Raw genomic sequence first — 24,597 nt, 5'->3', positions numbered from 1 at the left:
TGTGTTTTCTTTCAGAAGGAAGAAAATATGAGTCTACCAATTTGTATTTGTTATAATGAAAAATAATCTCACAAATCAGAAACTGATTTAAACCTTGCTTATCAGAAATGCCATATAAATGTTACAAGGGTCAGAATCGACAGCTGCATCCTATAAAGTAGCACAATACCTACTTTTTTGTATAGTTTAACATATAACCACCATCTCGAGAATTTTCCATTTAATTTGTAATTTTTGAAGCATGAAAACTTAAAAAAAGTAATTTTTATCCTTCTATGGTAATACAAATTTCTAAGATATATTCAGACATAAAACATATAAAGAAATATCAAAAAGTTCAGTCTTTTTTCAAATCAAGTTTTACTCCCAAATCAGCAGATATTTTACTATCTGTGTTTTCTGATGGCTCATCTGGTTTGACTATAGGTGCATCTGTTGAAGAATCTTGTTTGACTGTATGTGCATCTGTTGAAGAATCTGGTTTGACTGTAGGTGCATCTGTTGAAGAATCTGGTTTGACTGTATGTGCATCTGTTGAGGGATTAACTGTATCTTCTAGTTCCTCATCTGTTGATTCACCTCCTGTTGTGAAGGTCACTTTGTCAGGAGTTTCACTATGTAACAAAGGTTTTGATTGGATATCTATGTTAGTTGATGTAGCATTATCTAATTGATCAGTATTTGTGGTGTCTGTTGTGTTTTTTGTATCAACTGGTTTACTGTCAGTTTCTTGAACAACTGGACTGGTATCAATTGGTTCTAGTTTTGGTATTAGGTGCTCTATTGGAGCCAAAACTTTTGTTATATCCACAATACCCAAATTGCCCTGAAACGATAATTATTGAGCACATTTTAGTAGTTGTAAATACTCAGACATAAAGTACATAAGATATAACAACTAAGTTATGCATACCAATAGACCCTTAAACTATTTTGGATGCTGCTATATTTAAAGTAACTTTCAAGATGACTATATCCAATTTGGGAATTAAATTTCAGCCTTTCTTTGTAAAAATTCTGCACAATTCTTTATTTTTGTATAAAAAAAAATGGAAACTTTTGTCCAACCAACTAAATCAATACACACAAAGTTAAAACAATCCACATTTTACATAACTTGTAAAATACAAACTTACCATTTTATTAAATTCTAAGATAGACACTCCCAGTATCTGTGCTAGATGAGCTGGTGGGAACAGTGTCTGCAGACATTTATTTAGGTATGGTACCAAGTCTGTTACATAAACTGTACAAAAATTATCAAAATTATCCTTCTCTTTTTTGTCAAATGTGGTCTCCTCAGCCCTGTGAAATAAAAAATATCAATAAATAAATTTATAGATGTAAAAATATTTTTATGATACCATTGAAATTTCTAGGACTAAAATTTTAAAATAACAGTCAAATAATTATACATGTACTTTGATTGTCTGTTTGGAAATTTATTTGAATATAAAATTCTATATAAGAGTATCTCTTTATATATTGATAACCTTATAGATAACAATATGAAGAATTATATATCCTACCACAGCATCACGTTTGTTATGATATTTCTTCTCTTGAGATAGTTCAACATGAGGCTTGTTCAGATAGCATTAGATTTATTTCAAACTGAACTTTACTGAAAATTACTTGACCTGTAAACAGTTTTTGTTAAAATGTTGCAATCTTCATTAATTCATACACTTTAAGGTTCTTCAATTTAATTTAATGTAGAATAATCCTTTTCATACCTGTGTTATACTTATTAATGTTTTTACAATTAAGGAATACCTAATTACCTTTTTAGTGAAGAAAATTTCCTTCATAACTGTGCTACAATTATGGGGATCAAATTACCTGTGAAATGCCAGTATAATTCTGTTGATTTGCTGTAGAGATGATTCTAAAGCCTGTGATACTTCACATGCCATTGATATAGGAGCACAGAGCCGTAACTCATTAAAGGCTGTCAGTATATGGTTACAGTAGGCAGCCAAGGGATAGAAGTCCAATAGTAAATTAGGAGGGTACATTTGTCCTGCCTGAAAATTAATTATATCAATCAAGTCAATTTAAAATTTTACTGTTAGTTTATAATGCTTACGGAAACACATTATTGCTAGTAGATAAATATAACTAATGTTCATTTTCATTAAGTTAGAAATTTTCATATAAATATGGATTTCGTTTGATGTTTATTCTCTGAAGTATTATGAAAAAAAATCCCTTTACTCCTCTCATCCTTATATTATGGCCAAATTGTATTATTATACATGGGGTTTGTAAAAAGTAACAATTTTGTTTTACTGCTTTACATACCTTGACCTATAATGGGTTACTTTTTATAAATTGTTACTTGGATGGAGAGTTGTCTCATTGGCACTCAAACCTCATCTTCCTATGTCTATATACTTCAGAGGGAAGTTTTCTTGTATTTGATGACTTTGTAGTTGAAAATATCATTCCTTGTTGGAATTTTTTTAATTTATGCCCTATTTAACTCTTATGCAAGGTGTACATTTTAATACTGGGAATACCAGGTGGGCTGTGCAAGCTCATTGGTCCCTTTGGTTTATTTTTTATCACATGTCCATAAAGTTTAATCAATTTTTATAAGAAAAGGGAAATAACTCAAATATGAAACTATCCATTTCTACACAACTTATAATGATCTCCCCTTTAAATTGAGACAATTATAAATAAAGTTCTACCTGGCTGGCTGATGTATAAGAACTACCACTGGTAGATGTCACATTCAATAGATTATAAGACTGCATATTTTCCTCAAATCTGAAATATAACACAATCATTTGATAGGAAATTATAAAATATATGCATAAATAAATGAATTTAAACAAAATAATATACCATCATAATCTTAATAAATGATTTGAACAAGAATAATGGAAAGACAGCAGTTATTTTTTTGGAATTTATACATATATGTGAAAGACATTTTCATCTTATAGCTATCTGAAACAAGTATGTGTCCATAGAACATGGATGCCCCACTCGCACTATCATTTTAAATGTTCAGTGGACAGAGAAATAAGGGGTTAATAATCTAATTTGGCATTTAAATTAGAAAGATCATTTCATAGGGAACATGTGTACTAAGTTCCAAGTTGATTGGATGTCAGTTTCATCAAAATCTATCTTGACCAAAAACTTTAACCTGAAGCAGGATAGACAGACAAGAAAACATAATGCCCCTCTACTATCGTAGGTAGGGCATAATAAAAATGGTAATACAAATGTATCAATAAAACTACAAATGCCTTGAATCATAGTCATACAATAGAAGTTGATCTTCTTTGCTGCATGATATTTACCTTGTCAAAACTTAATGAATCGAATAAAATACTTGGTGCCCCCATAGAATATAATTTTTTTTTCAAAGGTATCATCTTTTGAGTTTTCTTATTCTTTCCACATCTGTTTAAATAACTGTATGAACTCTTAAAGGGGCACTAGCTACGAGATATATAAACAAGAGTGCACACGCTGAAATGTCTCGCCTTCTATACTAATCATTGATATTATGTTGATAGTCCTAAGTATAAAGCTACGCTTTATTACAACTGTCACATAAACTTAACATTAACCAAGATAACTAAACAAAGACCAATGAACCTTGAAAAAGAGGTCCAGGTCAGATGAACCATGCCAGGCAGACAGGTACAGCTTACAATATTTCTATACAACATATATAGTTGATACATTACTTATAGTTTAAGAAAAATAGACCAAAACACAAAAACTTAACACTGTACAATGAACCATGAAAATGAGGTCACGGTTAAATAAAACCTGCTCGACTGACATAAAGATCATAAAATTTTTCCATACACCAAATATAGTTGACCTATGGCATATAGCATTAGATAAAAAGACCAAAACTCAAAAACTTAACTTTGACCACTGAACCATGAAAATGAGGTCAAGGTCACATGACATCTGCCCGCTAGACATGTTCACTTAACAATCATTCCATACAACAAATATAGTAGACCTATTGCATATGGTATGAGAAAAACAGACCAAAACACAAAAATTTAACTATAACCACTGAACCATGAAAATGAGGTCAAGGTCAGATGACACCTGCCAGTTGGACATGTACACCTTACAGTCCTTCCATACACCGAATATACTAGCCCTATTGCTTATAGCATCTGAGATATGGACTTGACCACCAAAACTTAACCTTGTTCACTGATCCATGAAATGAGGTCGAGGTCAAGTGAAAACTGTCTGACAGACACAAGGACCTTGCAAGGTTCGCACATATCAAATATAGTTATCCTATTACTTATAATAAGAGAGAATTCAACATTACAAAAAATTTTAACTTTTTTTTCAAGTGGTCACTGAACCATGAAAATGAGGTCAAGGACATTGGACATGTGACTGACGGAAACTTCTTAACATGAAGCATCTATATACAAAGTATGAAGCATCCAGGTCTTCCACCTTCTAAAATATAAAGCTTTTACGAAGTGAGCTAACGCCGCCGCAGGATCACTTTCCCAATGTCGAGCTTTCTGCAACAAAAGTTGCAGGCTCGACAAAAATCTAAAGTTTGTTTTTTTTCTGTTCAATCAATAATGAAAGTGAAATAGTGAAATAACAATTTGCTTTTTGCAGCCAAAAAGGTTCAATTTTGTCAAATTACGCAAAGAAACATTGATAATTAGTAATTCACTTGGAAGTGAATGAGTCGACCTCTTTAAATCCGTATTCATGTGAACTTCAATTTTACCCCTAGCTAGAGATTGACAACACATGCATTGTACATGTACTGGTTATTTAAAGAAAAAAGAATGTCAACAATGAAAGTGAAATTACGGTAAATCATTTGATTTCTAATTCGATACACATAAAATCATTCTTATACGGTTAAAAACAATGAGAAACATCTATTTTTAATCTATACAATAAAATCAAACAGACCTATAAAAATCCAATTGCACATGTTGGTTTAATCTATTCATATCTTTATTTATGTTTACATCGCTTATATGGTCATCTGAGGTCAAATCAATAGGTAATTAGATGGCATCTGGAAAATACACACGAAACAAACCTATATATCATCTACCCCATGCTCTGTAAACTGTTTATTTTAGACTTTTGATAGTTTGGATAAATGTTTTACATTGTTATAAATCAAATATGAGAATTTGATTCAAATCAGTGACCATGAATTTGACAGCTAGAGCCCCTTTAACGTTGCTCAGAACAATCTCTTTAAGTCCTTAACATGTTTTACATTTATTTGAGAAAATTCTTTTTATGACACTTAAATATGACAATGTCATTGATCTTCATATGTTACTGTTCTTACTTTTTAATTGCCTCAGTCAAGGCCAATGTAAATGTATTAAGTGCTGCCCTCTGGAAGATAGGGGCCAATAATCCTCTGAAGTCAGCACCAACTCTACTAAAAGACAGGCCAAAGTACATACACTGTCCCAGGATAGAATCTAAACGTCCACCTACTCCTATCTGTAAATCTGATTCCAATGTTGATAAAAACTGAGATACCTGAGCAAAAAAATATTAAGTTACATACCTGGTACAATATTTATATAACACAAAAATTGTAATATTTGGGCAAACTGATGTACAAATTAAATTACAGATACCCTAAACTGTGCAAAATTCAAGTTATTCAGGGTTTTCACAATACTTTTTTTGACAGTCCAGAGGCTTAGCATTTATGGGGATGGTAAGTCCAATGTTCTGACTAACAAAACCAAAAACTAAATTCAATGCTTTATAATCTAATTCACAGGTCAAAACAAAATAATTTTTTTTAGTACATTTTTTTAAATACTTTTGAATGACTTGACTCAGCCTTTACAACCAGCTTCATAATTCGACTAGTAAGTTCAGAATATGACAAGTCAAGTCTGATTTTCATCAGTCAAATTATTGATAGAAATAATGAAACTGGTTTTCTTTAGTTATGACTGAACATTTTATTTCTTTATGCAAAATTTGGTGTAAACAGCAGATTTTTGACAGTTTGTTTATTCACTGTTTTTCCTCACTGCAAGCATATACATTAGATTGTTGTTGAGACTGAATGATGATTTTTTTTGAATTTTTTGTATTGTAAGGTTGCTGTCTAATAGATAATTATCAAATCTCCTTTCATTTGAGTCATAGCTTTTATTGTTGTTTATGCATTATTTTTTTTGAGGGGGGGGGGAGGGGGTGTGTAGAAATACGATATTTAAAACAAACCTTCTGAACAACCCATCCATGAAACAAAGCAGCTTCATTAATAGATTCCTCTTTAGCTGTACTTAGTAATGGATCCTCATCAGAAAATATAGCTCTGTACTGTGTTATTATATCAAAAAGGTGCACTCTACTAGCTTCTATTGTCTTCGTTATATGTGTGTAGGCTGAAAAAAAAATCTGTTTGTTTATCATGAAAAATATTTTAAGATTACTGTAAAGCAACAAATTTTGGCGGAAACTTTAGCCCTTTCTAGCCCATTTTGCAGCCAGTTAATTTTGTAATTCTCAAATCCACTTGATGCAGTAAAGTAAGGAAAAATCTGAGTTTTACATATTTGTAAAAATTAGTTGGTTTGTAATATGATTATCCAACACTTATTCTTTCTTTTAAAAGTTAATGTTTTTGTAAAAATACACAAAAGGATGTGAACTGTGATTAGTGTGTAATGCATATTTATAAATCTCCTTCTCTTTCTTAACCTTTCTAGGTTGCATTTCTGTAAATATTGACAATGCAATTTCCCATAGGAACTCCTTTTAAGGCTAAAACTGTACCACTTTTACTATGAAGTTTTGAAAAAAATCTTATCCTAGAATTGAAAGTTCATATGCACCACAATTTTTTTTCAAAGGTCAAAATATAGGGCTGTGCGGCATATTTTCAACGTTTATATGCCCTGAACTTCTCAGAGTTTAAACTTACACTAATTTTCTTAACTACCCCTACCTCGAATGAAAGGTTACCACAGATTTCAATGTAAACAATATGCACGTGTTTATTTACTGGTAACATTCCCAAGTTCGGTCTCTGCGATATGGATCACAGAGAGCATAACTGGGAACCAGTATGTAAACAAAATTAATTTTCTATGAATATTCTATTACTCCCCAAAAGAGGCGTGTTTTGAGAAACAGCTGTATTTACAAAGTGCAACCTATACAGACATTTATTCAAATAGAAAACTCTCTAAAATCAGTTTTTCTCACATTAATACTCATTTATCAGAATTAAAGTCTTAAAGAAATCACTGTGTATACTCTAAGTTTTTCTTTACTATACATTTTATACCCCCTCCCCTGTTTCAATTTTTTAAAGAATTTGAAAACAAGACTTTAATTATTGCCAGCTTACCCTATTTGCATATTTTCTGATAAAAAATGCCTAGAACCTGTTAAAAACTGTTTTGATAACATATTGAAAGCATATCAGAATATCAGAAATGTAATGTTTAGCAATCAATCATTACAACATTCAAGATTATATAAAGTATCCAATCCAACCTCTATCTCCAGTCCACATGTTACTGTATGCCTATTTGTCAATTAAAGAACACATTTTCTGCCTCAAATGGTCAATTTAAAATTCTTGTCACATCAGTATCATCTGTAACCATATATCTGACACAATTTAGCTACTATATATAATAGAAATGTTCAAACAAAGCCATATTTGCAATAGTTGTATGCATGCAGATACCAGTCTGAGATATAAATTCACTTAAAATGTTGTATAGATGACTGCTAACATCTGATTTTTGCATAACTTCCAAGCATAGTTATTGCTTTCTATATCAAGAACTTTAAAATCATAAAATCATAGCATTTACAAGTTAAATTATTTGTTTTATGACCCAGGGGGTAGGCAATTTTCTATGTTTTTTGCCCCTGGGGCCTGAAATTTCCTAAATCATTCTGCTGTTTCTAGCAATTTAGAATATTTAGTACATATTCAGGATAGAACACACTATTGTAAGTTTTCTTGAGATATTTTTGTTTTTCTAGCTTGTATTTATTATGCCGTGGTGACAAAAATGCAGATTTAGGTGTTGCGGCTTACTTTTGGGTTATCGAAAGGACACAAATACCCCATAAATAATATTCAGGAAGGATCTATGAGTTTCAATGACTGCGAAGAGTAAATATAAGCACTTCTTAACAATTTAACTTACAAATATGCAAATATTATGATTCAATTTTGTATCCAGGACTTTAAGTAAACTATGCATACTGTAAACTGTGAATTTATGCTGAGTCATCATATTTAAGGCCCAGGATTCTATCAACAGTCATCAAAGGCACCAGGATTATAATCCAGCACGCCAGACGCTCGCCTCGTCCACACAAGACTCACCAGTGACGCTCATATCAAAACATTCAAACAACCAAACCAGTACAAAGTTGAAGAGCATTGAGGATCCAAAATTCCAAAAAGTTGAGCCAAATAATACTTAGGTAATCTATGCCCGGAACAAGAAAATCCTTAGTTTTTTCGAAAAATTCAAAGTTTTGTAAACAGGAAATTTATAACAAGAGGCTGTCACAACGACAGCAAACCGGATTTATTAACATTAATTTGTGTCCTGGCATTACTGATGAATGGTGAAAGTGAAAATCGTCAATATCAAATTTGACCTCCATTTTGTCATCAGTATCAACATATTAAAATTTGAAAAGCTTAGATTGAATGGTTCATGAGTAAATGCAACAACCTGAATGGAAACGCCATTTTACGATCTTTCAAGAACCATAACTCCTGAACGGTAAAAGTCAAAATCGTCATTATTGAACTTGACCTCTATTTTGTCATCAGTAACAACATATTAAAATTTCAAAAGCTTTGGTTGAATGGTTCATGAGAAAATGCACGGACACGACGGGAAAAACCATTTTTCAATCTTTCAAGAACCATAACTCCTGAACGGTAAAAGTCAAAATCGTCATTATTGAACTTGACCTCCATTTTGTCATCAGTAACAGCATATTAAAATTTCGGAAGCTTTGGAAGAACAGTTCATGCATAAATGCACGGACACGACTGGAAACTCCATTTTTCAATCTTTCAAGAACCATAACTCCTGAACGATAAAAGTCAAATTCGTCATTATTGAACTTGACCTCCATTCTTTCATTAGTAACAACATATTAAAATTTGGGAAGCTTTGGTAGAACAGTTCATGCGTAAATGCACGGACAACTGCATTTTTCAATCTTTCAAGAACCATAACTCCTGAACGGTAAAAGTCAAAATCGCCATTATTGAACTTGACCTTCGTATAGTTGTCAGGAATAACATTTTAAAATTTTAAAAGCTTTGGTTGAACGGTTCATGAGTTAATGCACGGACAACATTTGATTGCCGCCCGCCCGCCCGCCCGCCCGGCCGCCCGCCGTACATCCCCAAATCAATAACCGACATTTTTGTCACAAAAATCCGGTTAAAAATGACCACACAATTGATATTCATGTCAACACCGAAGTGTTGACTCCTGGGCTGGCGACACCCTCGGGGACGAAACATCCACCAGCAGTGGCATCGACCCAGTGGTGCCAACAGTCATCAAAGGCACCAGGATTATAATCCAGCAAGCCAGACGCGCGCCTCGTCCACACAAGACTCACCAGTGACGCTCATATCAAAACATTCAAACAACCAAACCAGTACAAAGTTGAAGAGCACTGAGGATCCAAAATTCCAAAAAGTTGAGCCAAATAATACTAAGGTAATCTATGCCCGGAACAAGAAAATCCTTAGTTTTTTCGAAAAATTCAAAGTTTTGTAAACAGGAAATTTATAAAAATGACCACACAATTGATATTCATGTCAACACCGAAGTGTTGACTACTGGGCTGGCGACACCCTCGGGGACGAAAGTCCACCAGCAGTGGCATCGACCCAGTGGTGCCAACAGTCATTAAAGGCACCAGGATTATAATCCAGCACGCCAGACGCGCGCCTCGTCCACACAAGACTCACCAGTGACGCTCATATCAAAACATTCAAACAACCAAACCAGTACAAAGTTGAAGAGCATTGAGGATCCAAAATTCCAAAAAGTTGAGCCAAATAATACTAAGGTAATCTATGCCCGGAACAAGAAAATCCTTAGTTTTTTCGAAAAATTCAAAGTTTTGTAAACAGGAAATTTATAAAAATGACCACACAATTGATATTCATGTCAACACCGAAGTGTTGACTACTGGGCTGGCGACACCCTCGGGGACGAAACGTCCACCAGCAGTGGCATCGACCCAGTGGTGTATCAATCTTCATTAAATATTTATAAAACTTCTTATTTGAGTTAATTTCTTTAAAATCTGTGAAATAAAGCAAATTTGGTTTAATTCTGAATGTTCCCCTTTTTCATCCTATATAGGTTGCATTTCTGTAAATATTGACAATGCAATTTCCCATAGGAACTCCTTTTACGGCTTAAACTGTACCACTTTTACTATGAAGTTTTGAAAAAAATCTTATCCTAGAATTGAAAGTTCATATGCACCACAATTTTTTTCAAAGGTCAAAATATAGGGCTGTGCGGCATATTTTCAACGTTTATATGCCCTGAACTTCTCAGAGTTTAAACTTACACTAATTTTCTTAACTACCCCTACCTCGAATGAAAGGTTACCACAGATTTCAATGTAAACAATATGCACGTGTTTATTTACTGGTAACATTCCCAAGTTCGGTCTCTGCGATATGGAACACAGAGAGCATAACTGGGAACCAGTATGTTAACAAAATTAATTTTCTATGAATATTCTATTACTCCCCAAAAGAGGCGTGTTTTGAGAAACAGCTGTATTTACAAAGTGCAACCTCTAAGCACAAAATTGGAAGTGATTACATATTATGATATAGCTTTCACATGACAACAAGACAACAGTCTTAAAATTGAATCTGGAAACTGAATTTTTAACATATGCATTATTTCTATAGTTTTATATCCATGTCTTATTCCATGAAAAATAAATGGGGAATGTGTCAATGGGACACAGATGTTACCCGTTCATATAAAACAATTAGGGGACATAACTGAAGAACAGTAAAAGTAACCCTACCCAAATTTGTATTGATCTGAGTTTTGTGGTAATAAGTATTGTGTGTAAGCTTCATAAAATTTGGTTGAGCCAAACTTAATTTAGAGAACAGAAAGGGGCAAAACTATAGGAAATTTAGTAACAACCCAAAAATTCAAACTTGATCTGTATTTGGTGGTAATAAGCATTGTGTACAAGCTTCATAGCATTTGGTTGAGGCAAACAAAAGTGAAAGAACAGAAACATTTTTTCTGTTTTTTAGGGCATAACTATAGAACGGTTTAAATGACGCCCAAAAAATTCATACCTGATCTGTTTTTAGTGATAATAAGCATTGTGTATAAGTTTCATTGCATTTGGTTGAGGCAAACACTGAAGTTAGAGAACTGAAAATAAAAGGTTCAGGAACTTTTTCATTTGTAAAGGACATAACTCTAGAACAGTTAAAGTGAAGCCCCAAAATTCAAACTTGATCTGTATTTTGTTGTGATACCCAATGTTTATAAGTATCATTGCATTTGCAGGGATCTCCATGGCCTGTTTAATGATGGCGCCCCGCCATCGTTCAAATGTCTTGCGCCATCGTCAAATGACTCGCACCATCGTTAAATTGTCTTGCACCATCGTTAAATTGTCTTCCGCCATCGTTCAAAACTTCATCGTATTTTGTAGCCTGACGCCATTTTTTTTTTATCAATTATAATCAAATGCATGTAATTGCATAACCCTTAGGCCTTTTTATGTTATAATCCAATACAGTTCTAATGCCTGAGGGATATCTGGATTAAGATCGCTAATCACTTGTACCTGAGCTTGTACAGGTAGATCAACAAACCAGACAGGAGAATATTATCTGAGGATAGACGATCCATTTGTCGAATTAATCAACTAAGTTTCAGCAAATGATTATGATAATTTAGATTAAATAAATTAATTAATAATCCAGTTACAAAGAAAACAGTTTAATAAGTCGAACACGTGCTTTATTTTGACTTACGCAATCAGCATCCCCCTTTTTTAAGAAGTACAAAATAAGATGCAAAACAGTAAATATTATTTCATCGAAAATAACTCGAGTACTGCTGTACTGCTAATTTAGAATTACTTTAAAAGTTTAAAAGTAAAAACTGAAATATTTCCTGTAAAGAAATATCGTATCGTAGTACCGAATTCATTTCGTATATCACAATCAAATTGATACATCCGCATTTCCGGTTTCTATTCAGACTCGAAAGATGCATATTGCACAGCATCAATTATCCGGATAAAGTCATTAAAAACCTTTTCATTTGTCAACGTTTGCTTTACAAATCTCTTTAACCTTTTACATAACCCGTATGAATCGTTTTGTTGTTGCTGCAAATCAGCCATACCGGTAATGGGTTCTGAATTTGACAGTGTCCATGAAAAATAAGCTCCACATCATATGATTTTTAACCCCCATAACAATTACCAAAAATACAAGAAATCTACATGGGGACCTTCATGACAGCTTTTGGTCATTCTCGACTAAGGGGGGACCATGAAGACTTGGCATTTGAATGGTTAAAAACGGCAATAAATGAAAATATTGATACTTCTAATTCTATAATGAAAATTCAAATAAATATAATTTAAATAAGCAATGAGTTAGCATGTTCACCATTTCTTGTATGGAGGGATAAAATACTTCTGATCGTGCTACACTGTACAGCATAGACACGGTTTGTAATGGTGAAAGTTCCTCCATCGTTCAATTTTCCTCCATGGAGATCCCTGATTTGAATGAGGCAAACCAAAGTCAGAGAACAGAAATGGAAAATTTAGCATCTTTACCATTTGTGAAGGGGCATAACTCTAAAATGTTTAAAGTTATGCCATCAAAATCAAAAATTGATCAGTGTTTTGTGGTAATAAGCATTGTGTACAAGTTTCATAACATTTGTTCAAGGCAAACTGAAGTTAGAGAATGGAGAACTTTGGGACATACAGAATTCCGTACAGACGGACAAGGGTAAAACTTAATGCCCTTTGCGAGGGCATGAAAATCATTTGTTCAAAATAAACAAGAAAGTGTCCAAAGTACACGGATGCCCCACTCGCACTATTATTTTACATGTTCAATGGACCGTGAAATTGGGTAAAAATCTAATTTGGCATTAAATTAGAAAGATCACACCATAGGGAACATGTGTACTAAGTTTCAAGTTGATTGGACTTCAACTTCATCAAAAACTACCTTGACCAAAAACTTTAACCTGAAACTCCCACTTTCATTTTCTATGTTCAGTGGACCATAAAATTGGGGTCAACAATTTAACTTGACTGTAAAATTAGAAAGATCATATCATAAGGAACATGTGTACTAAGTTTCAAGTTGATTGGACTTCAGCTTCATCAGAAACTACCTTGACCAAAAACTTTAACCTGAAACTCACACTTTCATTTTCTATGTTCAGTGGACCGTAAAATTGGGGTCAAAAGTTTAATTTGGCTGTAAAATAAGAAAGATCATATCATAAGGAACATGTATACTAAGTTTGAAGTTGATTGGACTTCAGCTTCATCAAAAACTACCTTGACCAAAAACTTTAACCTGAAGCGGGACAGACGGACGGATGAACGGACGCACAGACCAGAAAACATAATGCCCCTCTACTATCGTAGGTGGGGCATAAAAGTATTTCATGGATAACAAGAGGCTGTCACAACGACAGCAAACCGGATTTATTAATATTTATTTGTGTCCTGGCAATATCACAAGAATCATTACTGATGAATGGTGAAAGTGAAAATCGTCCATATCAAATTTGACCTCCATTTTGTCATCAGTATCAACATATTAAAATTTGAAAAGCTTAGATTGAATGGTTCATGAGTAAATGCAACAACGTGAATGGAAACGCCATTTTACAATCTTTCAAGAACCATAACTCCTGAACGGTAAAAGTCAAAATCGTCATTATTGAACTTGACCTCTATTTTGCCATCAGTAACAACATATAAAAATTTCAAAAGCTTTGGTTGAATGGTTCATGAGAAAATGCACGGACACGACTGGAAACACCATTTTTCAATCTTTCAAGAACTATAACTCCTAAACGGTAAAAGTCAAAATCGTCTTTTATAAACTTGACCTCTATTTTGTCATCAGTAACAACATAATGAAATTTGGGAAGCTTTGGTAGAACAGTTCATGCGTAAATGCACGGACACGACTGGAAACTCCATTTTTCAATCTTTCAAGAACCATAACTCCTGAACGGTAAAAGTCAAAATCGTCATTATTGAACTTGACCTCCATTTTGTCATCAGTAACAACATATAAAAATTTCAAAAGCTTTGGTTGAATGGTTCATGAGAAAATGCACGGACAAGACTGGAAACACCATTTTTCAATCATTCAAGAACCATAACTCCTGAACAGTAAAAGTCAAAATCGTCATTATTTAACTTGACCTCTATTTTGTCATCAGTAACAACATATTAAAATTTGGGAAGCTTTGGTAGAACAGTTCATGCGTAAATGCACGGACACAACTGGAAACTTCATTTTTCAATCTTTCAAGAACCATAACTCCTGAACGGTAAAAGTCAAAATGTCATTATTGAACTTAACCTCCATTTTGTCATCAGTAACAACATAGTAAAATTTGGGAAGCTTTGGTAGAACAGTTCATGCGTAAATGCACGGACACGACTGGAAACTCCATTTTTCAATCTTTCAAGAACCATTACTCCTGAACGGTAAAAGTCAAAATCGCCATTATTGAACTTGACCTTCATTTAGTTGTCAGTAACAACATATTAAAATTTTAAAAGCTTTGGTTGAATGGTTCATGAGTTAATGCACGGACAACATTTGATTGCCGCCCGCCCTGCAGCCCGCCGTACATCCCCAAATCAATAACCGACATTTTTGTCACAAAAATCAGGTTAAGAATGGTTTATAATGAAAGTGTTTAATAGTTAAATGGTAAAGTGGACCATGAAGTTTATGAAAATTAGTTCTCCAAAAAATATTATTTTCATAGCATGTTAAATTATTACATACGATCATCTTTGGGTAGTGCACGAAGAATGCCCTGGAACCATGAATCTCTTGCCTGAAATACACAACACAAAACTGTATTGTTTTCTACAATAAGCGTATATTTTAAATCTAGGATATTATATCTACATATCAAAAGTTTAAGCTGTAAATTTAGTGTTTCAGCAACTTTATAAAAATGTATGACTAGATTTCAAAGTACTCATATTACACAAAAGAATATATGATAGCTAAAGTAACAAGAAACAATGTATAAAAGTTAAGTCTAAATTCAATCAACATCAGCTCCTCTCACACAAACTGTGTAAATACATGAAATAAAACCAACCTGTAACATTAATAAATGTTCTGTCTTTATAATTGTGTAGAAGACCGCGGGACCGGCAACGTCTCGGAAGAAACATTGTAACCAAGGTCGACATCACAACGGCCACGTTACCTTATCTTTTTCATACTAACTAGTAAACGTCATTCTATAAGGCTGTTGTGTATTTTATCAGAGTTATATTATAAGATATCGTCCCCACAATAATCATCAATTAAAGCATGATTTATATAACTTAAAACATAACTCTCTTATGACTTTTGAGGTGTGAAAATTTTGAGATTTTAACCATCTTGATTATGAATATGGTAATAGTTGTGTTGTGATTTTCTATGAATTGAAAGTTTGAAATAAATCCTATTTTACTTTTATTTCTAAGTCTCAATATCTTCCTTTAACCAAGATAGACGTTAACTATGGCCATTTCGAAATCTGAAGAACTATGGGTAATCTCATTGTGTGTAGCCCAAATTGAAAAAAAATAATCAAATTGTTGGTAGAATTTCAATTTTCTGGGACGTTGTCAGCCTATTACACATGTACAGTTTTGGTGTACGCTTTTGGGAATTTTACCAAAAATGCATTAGATTTGGATACGGAGAATTATATAGTTATAAATGATTAAGCAAACCTGTAAAAATTTGATCCTGAGCTCTGCCTCTGTAAAGACATCCATACGTCTAAGATATCCTATAACACGTAGACAAGCTGGTAGCTGTACATTAGTCCTTAGCTGCTGTATCAGATGGTTCAACATTAGCTGTGTAGAATTCTTAACTTCATTAACTATATTCTGTAAAAAATAAAACAACAGAAAATCAACACTCGTCATTCCCTAAGTTTCAACTGTCTGGTTGTCTTCTTGTTGTTGGCATGTAAAACCAAGTACTAAGGGTGACCTTATAATTCATATTCCTTGAATTGTTAATATTCGTTTGTGATATTAATGCATGAAGAATTTTTGAGGCCATAGCAGTTAATAACCCCAAAATTTGGTAAAATTGTCATCAAAGGGCAATAACTTTAATAAGGGGTTGACTAACAGATTCAACCCTGCAATACTAATTTGTAAAACTTGTTTTGCTAATATTTTTTTTTCTATTTTTTGGTTTCTATGTATCTGTTATAGTTTTCTAGACAAAAATGAAAAATCAAATGATAAAATTTATCAGTTAAAGGCAATAACTCCTAAACTAGAGGCTCTAAAGAGCCTGTGTTGCTCACCTTGGTCTATGTGTATATTAAACAAAGGACACAGATGGATTCTTAGAAAATTGTGTTTTGGTGATGGTGCTGTGTTACTGTTTGTAGATCTTACTTTACTGAACATTCTTGCTGCTTACAACTATCTCTATCTATAATGAACTTGGCCCAGAAATTACCGTGGAAAAATAATTTTTAAGAATGTACAAAAATTTACAAAATTTGTAAAAATTGTTTAAAAAAATTGACTATAAAGGGCAATAACTCCCTATGGGGTCACTTGACCATTTTGGTCATATTGACTTATTAGTAGATCTTACTTTCCTGAAGGTTATTGCTGTTTACAGTTTATCTCTATTTATATTAATATTTAAGATAATAATCATAACGGCAAAATTTCCTTAAAATTCCTTTGGGCCAGGTGAGCTAAAAAGTCCTCTGACTGTTTCCATGTATATGAACAATTGGTAGAGCTCAACATTTAAAAAAATTTTGCAATTGTCAGATTTTCTCTTTTTACCCCTATGTTAATTTTTAGCCATAATGCCATATTTGTTAACAGGCCATGTAATCAGACACATTTTTAAAACTAGAAACCCAAATGATGATTGTGACCAATTTGCAGATTTTAGTAATAGTTAACAGATCACGATGGTGGACGACGGATGCCAAGTGGTAAGAAAAGCTCACTTGGCCCTTGGCCCCATCTATACAGATGAGCTCAAAATACATAATAACAGTAGATACATTTAACCTTAATAACCATGGAAACAATTACTTACATTTATCACAGATATTGTGGAATGTTTCTTTTCCAGTCTCTTGACGTGGGCTGCAAGTTCAAGAGCCTCTTCAAAATAACCATTCCTGACACAAGTATCCATAAGCTGAGGAATTTCTAGCACCTCTAATAATTGGGTGTGTCTCTGTAGGGTCAAATTATTCATCCTTCGACTTAAAATAGGAAAGAAAATTAATAATTATGAATGGGGGTAAAAATAGGATGAATTTATGTCAAAGAGGAAAATTTTTAACCTTCCTCTTAGGTGACAGGTCAAAGGAGGGAGGTTTTAAATTTTTAAAGGAAGAAGAGGTCTTCCTCCTAGAACTGGTGTTTTGGCATGTTTTGGACACCATGCACCACACAATAGCAAATTGTCATGTTCAGTTAACCATGAAATCTTTTCCAAAATCCTAATTAGGTATGTTTTGAAAAAGATCACATTGGAATGAATATGTGTCCTGAGTTTATGATAGTGTGACCACCATTCCATGGAAATGTACTTTTAACGAAAACTTTAACCTAATGTGTGATTGTCCTGATATAATAAGGGAACAGCCATTTAATTTGGGTTATGGTTTTTTGGCTCAGACTCACAGACAAAAAACCACACCCCCTCTCTTGAAGTTAAATGGTTGCTCCCTAATGAAATAACAGACAGATACACAATATACCCTGTACTATTGTATGTAAGGCATTAAAACAATGCTATGGAAAGATGTTATAGATTTTAACTGGAATTAATTTCTTGTACTTGTTTAAAAACCACTCCCTACTATTGTAAGTGTGGCATTAAAACAATCCTATGGAAACATTTTAGATTTTACCTGGAATTAATTTCTTGTGCTTGTTTTGTAACCACTTCACATTCCTCAGACAAGCTAGGTAAGTTCTGTAGTAAATTGTCCACATGTTTCTCTATGATCTGGAACTACAAATCAAAAACATTCTAATGACGTCCATTTTCATCGAACTAGAATTTTTGCGAACACAATTTTATTTAGAGGCCAGCTAAGAACCTCCTTTGGGTGTGGGATTTTCTCACTGCGTTGAAGACCTATTGGTAGCCTTTGGCTGTTGTCTGCTCTTTGGTTGGGTTGTTGTTTCTTTGAAATATTCCCCATTTCCAATCTCATTTTTATTGAAACATTGCTGATTGGAAGATGTTTAAAATTACAAGGCATTAATCTCTACTTATCATTATCCTAGTAATAGACAATATAGCATGAAAGTGAGGTCAAGATCAAACCATAAAAACATTATCAAACAATTTTTCAACAAAAGTACAAACTAGATATGTTATATTTGTACAAAACACCTGTTACTATTGAACCATTATGTATATCCAATGAGATAAAAACAAGTTTCTTTTTTTCATTCTGTCAAAAAATTCCACCAAAAACAATCAAAGTCAATAGTATTCATCATATATATTTTTTATATCAATTGCAGTACTTCCAAGATTATTTCTTTCCACAGATAGATGAATAAGCCTAAGGTGTAGTAACACTTACATCTTCAAATATTTCTCTAGAACATTCAGCAGTTTGTATAAATGTTTTATAATGTGTAAAAGCTAAGTTCTGAGTTTCTTGAAGAATCTGTGACTTTTCATCTGACAGTCTGTCAGGCTCCATGGCTGAAACACCAAATGAGTGATTTAACACAATAGAGATATTCTAACATTTTCAAATATTTTAAAGGTGAGATTTGTAAACGGTGTTTCATTATATAGTATAAAACAAAAAACATAAAAAGAATATTTGTCTTTATTTACATTGTACATGTTCATGTCATAAAGATCTATATAAAGATTACAACAGCTACTCATATTAATGAGTATTGAAAATAAGCTATATCTAATTAACAGAAATTAGTTCATTGACCTATGATGTGATCATTTATAAGTGTATTGTTTTTGTTTGTTGTGTTTAAAATTTCATGCTTTAAATAAGAAAATACATAAAATTGAGAATGGAAATGGGGAATGTGTCAAAGATACAACAACCCGACCAAATAAAAAACAACAGCAGAGGGTCACCAACAGGTCTTCAATGTAGCGAGAAATTCCTGCACCCAGAGGTGTCCTTCAGCTGGCCCCTAAACAAATATATACTAGTCCAGTGATAATGAACGCCATACTAATTTCCAAATTGTACACAAGAAACTAAAATTAAAATAATACAAGACTAACAAAGACCAGAGACTCCTGACTTGGGACAGGCGCAAAAATGCGGCGGGGTTAAACATGTTTGTGAGATCTCAACCCTCCCCCTATACCTCTTACCAATGTAGAAAAGTAAACGCATAACAATACGCACATTTAAATTCAGTTCAAGAGAAGTCTGAGTCTGATGTCAGAAGATGTAACCAAAGAAAATAAACAAAATGACAATAATACATAAATGACAACAGACTACTAGCAGTTAACTGACATGCCAGCTCCAGACTTCAATTAAACTGACTAAAAGATTATGATTTCATCATATGAACATCAGGCACAATCCTTCCCGTTAGGGGTTTAGTATCATACCATCATAACATATATGAGAAGAACATAACCCCTGTCATGCCAACAACTGTTTTTAGAATAAATGTGTTTAGTTCCGATGCAAGACCTTATCAGGGACTCAATATTAACACCAAAATAAAATGTATGCAATCTTTAATGACTTGACAACAGTATCGTAATTATATCCCTTCTTAATAAGTCTATTCAAAGGTTTTGTAAGTTTCTGAGGTGAATACTGACACCTTTGTGCTTTATAAAGAATATTTCCATAAAAAATTGGATGTGAAATACCTGAACGTATTAGAAGTGCATAGGTCATGCATAGGTACATAATACAATCAGTTAGCTGAATAAACTTGTACAAAAAAAAACTTGTTTGCATTGTTTTACATTTTGTCATGTCAGAACCTTTTACAGCTTGCTATGCTGTGTAGGTTTTGCTCATTATTTATAATAAATAATATATTGTTATGCCTTTTTATGTATATGGCTCTGATCTGGTTGCAGACTAACATCTTAGAAATAGTTAAATTCATGTTTATGATTTGTGTCATTATTGTTTCATTATTGTAACAATTAAATATTATAACAAGAGGCTGTCACAACGACAGCAAACCGGATTTATTAATATTTATTTGTGTCCTGGCAATATCACAAGAACCATTACTGATGAATGGTGAAAGTGAAAATCGTCAATATCAAATTTGACCTCCATTTTGTCATCAGTATCAACATCTTAAAATTTGAAAAGCTTAGATTGAATGGTTCATGAGTAAATGCAACAACATGAATGGAAACGCCATTTCACAATCTTTCAAGAACCATAACTCCTGAACGGTAAAAGTCAAAATCGTCATTATTGAACTTGACCTCTAATTTGCCATCAGTAACAACATATAAAAATTTCAAAAGCTTTGGTTGAATGGTTCATGAGAAAATGCACGGACACGACTGGAAACACCATTTTTCAATCATTCAAGAACCATAACTCCTGAACGGTAAAAGTCAAAATCGTCATTATTGAACTTGACCTCTATTTTGTCATCAGTAACAACATATTAAAATTTGGGAAGCTTTGGTAAAACAGTTCATGCGTAAATGCACGAACACGACTGGAAACACCATTTTTCAATCTTTCAAGAACCATAACTCCTGAACGGTAAAAGTCACAATCGTCATTATTAAACTTGACCTCCATTTTGTCATCAGTAACAACATATTAAAATTTGGGAAGCTTAGGTAGAACAGTTCATGCGTAAATGTACGGACACGACTGGAAACTCCATTTTTCAATCTTTCAAGAACCATAACTCCTGAACGGTAAAAGTCAAAATCGCCATTATTGGACTTGATCTCCATTTTGTCATCAGTAACAACATATTAAAATTTGGAAAGCTTAGGTAGAACAGTTCATGCGTAAATGCAGGGACACGACTGGAAACTCCATTTTTCAATCTTTCAAGAACCATAACTCCTGAACGGTAAAAGTCAAAATCGCCATTATTGAACTTGACCTTCATTTAGTTGTCAGTAACAACATATTAAAATTTTAAAAGCTTTGGTTGAACGGTTCATGAGTTAATGCACGGACAACATTTGATTCCCGCCCGCCCGACCGCCCGCCCGCCGTACATCCCCAAATCAATAACCGACATTTTTGTCACAAAATCCGGTTAAAAATCATTGTAATAATAAATTGCTTTGCTCTTCATGGGCCCTTTAATTGGAATAAAAATATATTATCTTATCTTATCTTATTTAGGCTGAATGGTGACCTATGGTTGCTAGCTCCTACATTGCTTGTTCCCTGGTAAATAGTTGCCTCATTGATAATCATACCACATCTCCTTCTTTTCTACTCATACAACAACTTACATAATTTACTGACTCCATATGAACTTAGTTCTGATAAATAATGGATAAAGTCAGGACTCTCTGTCCAGGAATCTATAAATAGAAAATATGGAGAATTATTAACTATAACATGTTATTAGTGCATGAACCGATTATTTACAATTTCAAACAATCAAAACAGAAGTTATTGTCATGAAACTAGAAAAATGCTTGCATTGGGTCCCTTATTTACTATAACTTATATCTAAACGGTTGGGACCATCACCCCTGAAAATGATACCAACCTTCCTTTTGTTGTATTGATTAACAAAATTAAAATTTAGGAGAGATCCATAAACTTAAACTAAATTTAAAATTTAAGAGAGATCCATAAACTTAAACTAAATTTTAAATTTAGGAGAGATCCATAAACTTAAACTAAATTGTCCGTAAACCAAATGTGTCTTCAGATGACGACAACAACATCATAGCCTTTAAACACACCAAAAAAAAATGTTTGCCTTCATACAATGAGATATATTATAGAGTTGCCTAGTTTTCTATGATTTAATCCCAACAACTCAAGAACTAATAATCTGAAAATTGTCAAAATTGATAAGAAACTAGTGTTCATGAAAACCTATACACCTTATCGCTAATCCCGGTTGACCCTGACGCTTGAACTTTTGACACATACAACAAACACTTTTTCATTGTGGCGTCAGATATTTTGTTTTATGACGTCAAAATTTTACAGGAACAGCAGTCTTCACGACGAGTGGCAGCCCAGGCAGCCCAGGCTGGTAAAATTGCTCTCGGGCCTGTAAAAATCAGACCTACAGGCCAACAGAATCTAACTAAATATTTTCAAAAATTGAGCTGCGGGCCTGTAGATTTAGCAGTTCAGCGTGAAGACTGGCCGAACATGTGTGATATACAGTAATGACGGACAAATAGCGATAAGGTGTATAGTAGCTATAGCCTACTGACAGTACTGTGGATTTTTTATTTTAGTGAGTACCAATTTTCTAGACTTCACAAATGTTCCCCTGAAATTTTGACGTCCATATACAAAATTTCTGATTCCACAATGGAAAAGTGATTGCTGTCTCATGACGTCAATAGCTCAAGCGCGACATAATTCTTGGTTCACCCAGGACAGATATCCGATATGAAAATAAAAAAAAAAAAAAAAATCAGTAAGGAAATGGGGAATGAGTCAAAGCGACAAAAACCCGACCATAGAGCAGTCAACAGCAGAAGGCCACCAATGGGTCTTCAATGTAGCGAGAAAAATCATATAAGACTAACAAAGGCCAGATGCTCCTGACTTGGAACAGGCGCAAAATTGCGGCAGGGTTAAACATGTTTGTGAGATTTCAACCCTCCCCCTATACATGTACCTCTAGCCAATGTAGAAAAGTAAACGCATAACAATACCCACATCAGTTCAAGAGAAGTCTGAGTCAGATGTCAGAAGATGTAACAAAAGAAAATAAACAAAATGACAATAATACATAAATAACAACAGACAGACAGACTACTAGCAGTTAACTGACATGCCTGCTCCAGACCTCAATTAAAATGATTGAAAGATTATGTCTTCATCAAATGAATATCAGGCACAATCCCTCCTGTTAGGGGTTTAGTATCATACTATCATAAAATATATGAGAAGAACATAATTACCCGTGTCATGCCAACAACTGACTCAGTCACTGTTTTTTAAAAGGCAGTGTCTGCGCGTACCCGCATGCGGGTACGAATAGTCAAATTGACATTCCTAGGCTGCACGTACCCACATCCGGTTTTATAATAAAATGCCATCGGATCGGGAATTAAACGTGAAATATGTATACAGAAATTATCGATAATATGGGGATTTTGAGTAGAACGACTGAAGATTATGACAAATAATATTTTGAATTGTATTTATTAGTTAATAATACATAATAAACCTAGCAAATTAAATGCACACTGATTGAAAATGAAATCTACAGTCCCTGTAAACTCTTTATTTTTTGTGTTTCCAGTTCTTTTTTTTGTGCAGCTGCAATTGACTCCGAGTTTGTTTTTATATACAATTGCATAAAATTCACCGACTGATACTTTTGAACAAATTGTTCCAATTCATGATAACTTTAAAATGTCTGCCCCACATGTATATCAATCTTTTCCCATTTTAAGAATATTTATTAACCGAGAAAACTGTTCACTTATACCTATATATAAATGTTTTCAAAGTAGTTGATTAAATTTATTCACTAATTGCGACAATTTCTGTATATATTTCACGTTTAATTCACGATCCGATGTCATTTTATTGTAAAACCGGATGTAGGTACGCGTAGCCTACGAACGGCAATTTCGCTATTCCTACCTGCATGCGGGTACACGCAGACACTGCCTTTTAAAAAAACATGCAAAATCCCATTATAAATATAAAAGTCTGGGAGTTAATCAGGCAGCACCTTGCCTTCTATGATTTATGCATCCTCAACTAAATGATTGACTAGTAAAACCAGGGATGTGTATAGCCTTGCAAAAACCATCGAAAAAGAAAAACAACAGGACAGGTCAAATTGAATTTGTTGTGCACGGGGACACTGCTAATTTAATGCTGATTTTTAAAGGAAAATTTCTAATTATGAATATTTGATGTTTTCTTTTATTCTTAAGGTAATAGAGAAATTAAAACCTGGGAAAGATTCCTTGAATATAGATGTCAGAATATTTTCGTCTTCCACGTCTGTCATTTTTGCTTGATCAATGTCATCATTAATCTTGCATTGCTTAAAATTTTCCATTGTTTAAAACGTTTACATGATTTCAAGAAATAATTAACGAATCATTGA

At 33.4% G+C, this 24,597-nt stretch overlaps 1 protein-coding gene across 2 annotated transcripts; it reads right to left on the bottom strand.

Moving 5' to 3' along the window:
• Nucleotides 1-205: 205 nt before the first annotated feature.
• LOC143079053 (conserved oligomeric Golgi complex subunit 8-like) lies at nt 206-24,553 on the bottom strand. Of its 2 annotated transcripts, XM_076254198.1 has the most exons (14): nt 24,441-24,553; nt 21,785-21,856; nt 18,912-19,036; nt 18,225-18,328; nt 17,399-17,570; nt 16,045-16,206; nt 15,092-15,143; nt 6,238-6,401; nt 5,333-5,532; nt 2,697-2,775; nt 1,843-2,027; nt 1,137-1,305; nt 493-826; nt 206-426 (listed from the first exon to the last, which is right to left on the bottom strand). In XM_076254198.1, the coding sequence occupies exons 1-14, from the start codon at nt 24,547-24,549 to the stop codon at nt 338-340; spliced, it is 2,016 nt and encodes a 671-aa protein (XP_076110313.1). In that variant the 5' UTR covers nt 24,550-24,553; the 3' UTR covers nt 206-337. The 2 variants fall into 2 exon arrangements, with proteins under 2 accessions (XP_076110313.1, XP_076110312.1); XM_076254197.1 differs by having other exon boundaries at nt 206-826.
• Between the last annotated feature and the right edge of the window lie 44 nt (nt 24,554-24,597).

This window comes from Mytilus galloprovincialis, chromosome 6, assembly GCF_965363235.1.
Source record: "Mytilus galloprovincialis chromosome 6, xbMytGall1.hap1.1, whole genome shotgun sequence".
NCBI lineage: Eukaryota > Metazoa > Mollusca > Bivalvia > Mytilida > Mytilidae > Mytilus > Mytilus galloprovincialis.
Note: the sequence above shows the minus strand (reverse complement) of the source record. Positions and strands in the feature narration are given on the sequence as shown.

Excerpts from the sequence above, each read along its gene's own strand:
- LOC143079053 (XM_076254197.1), bottom strand. The coding sequence starts at position 24,549 with ATGGAAAATTTTAAGCAATGCAAGATTAATGATGACATTGATCAAGCA. Across the intron at positions 5,533-6,237 it reads ATGGATGGGTTGTTCAGAAG|GTATCTCAGTTTTTATCAAC; the intron begins GTTTGTTTTAAA and ends TTTTTTGCTCAG. Across the intron at positions 2,776-5,332 it reads TTGACTGAGGCAATTAAAAA|ATTTGAGGAAAATATGCAGT; the intron begins GTAAGAACAGTA and ends GTTATATTTCAG.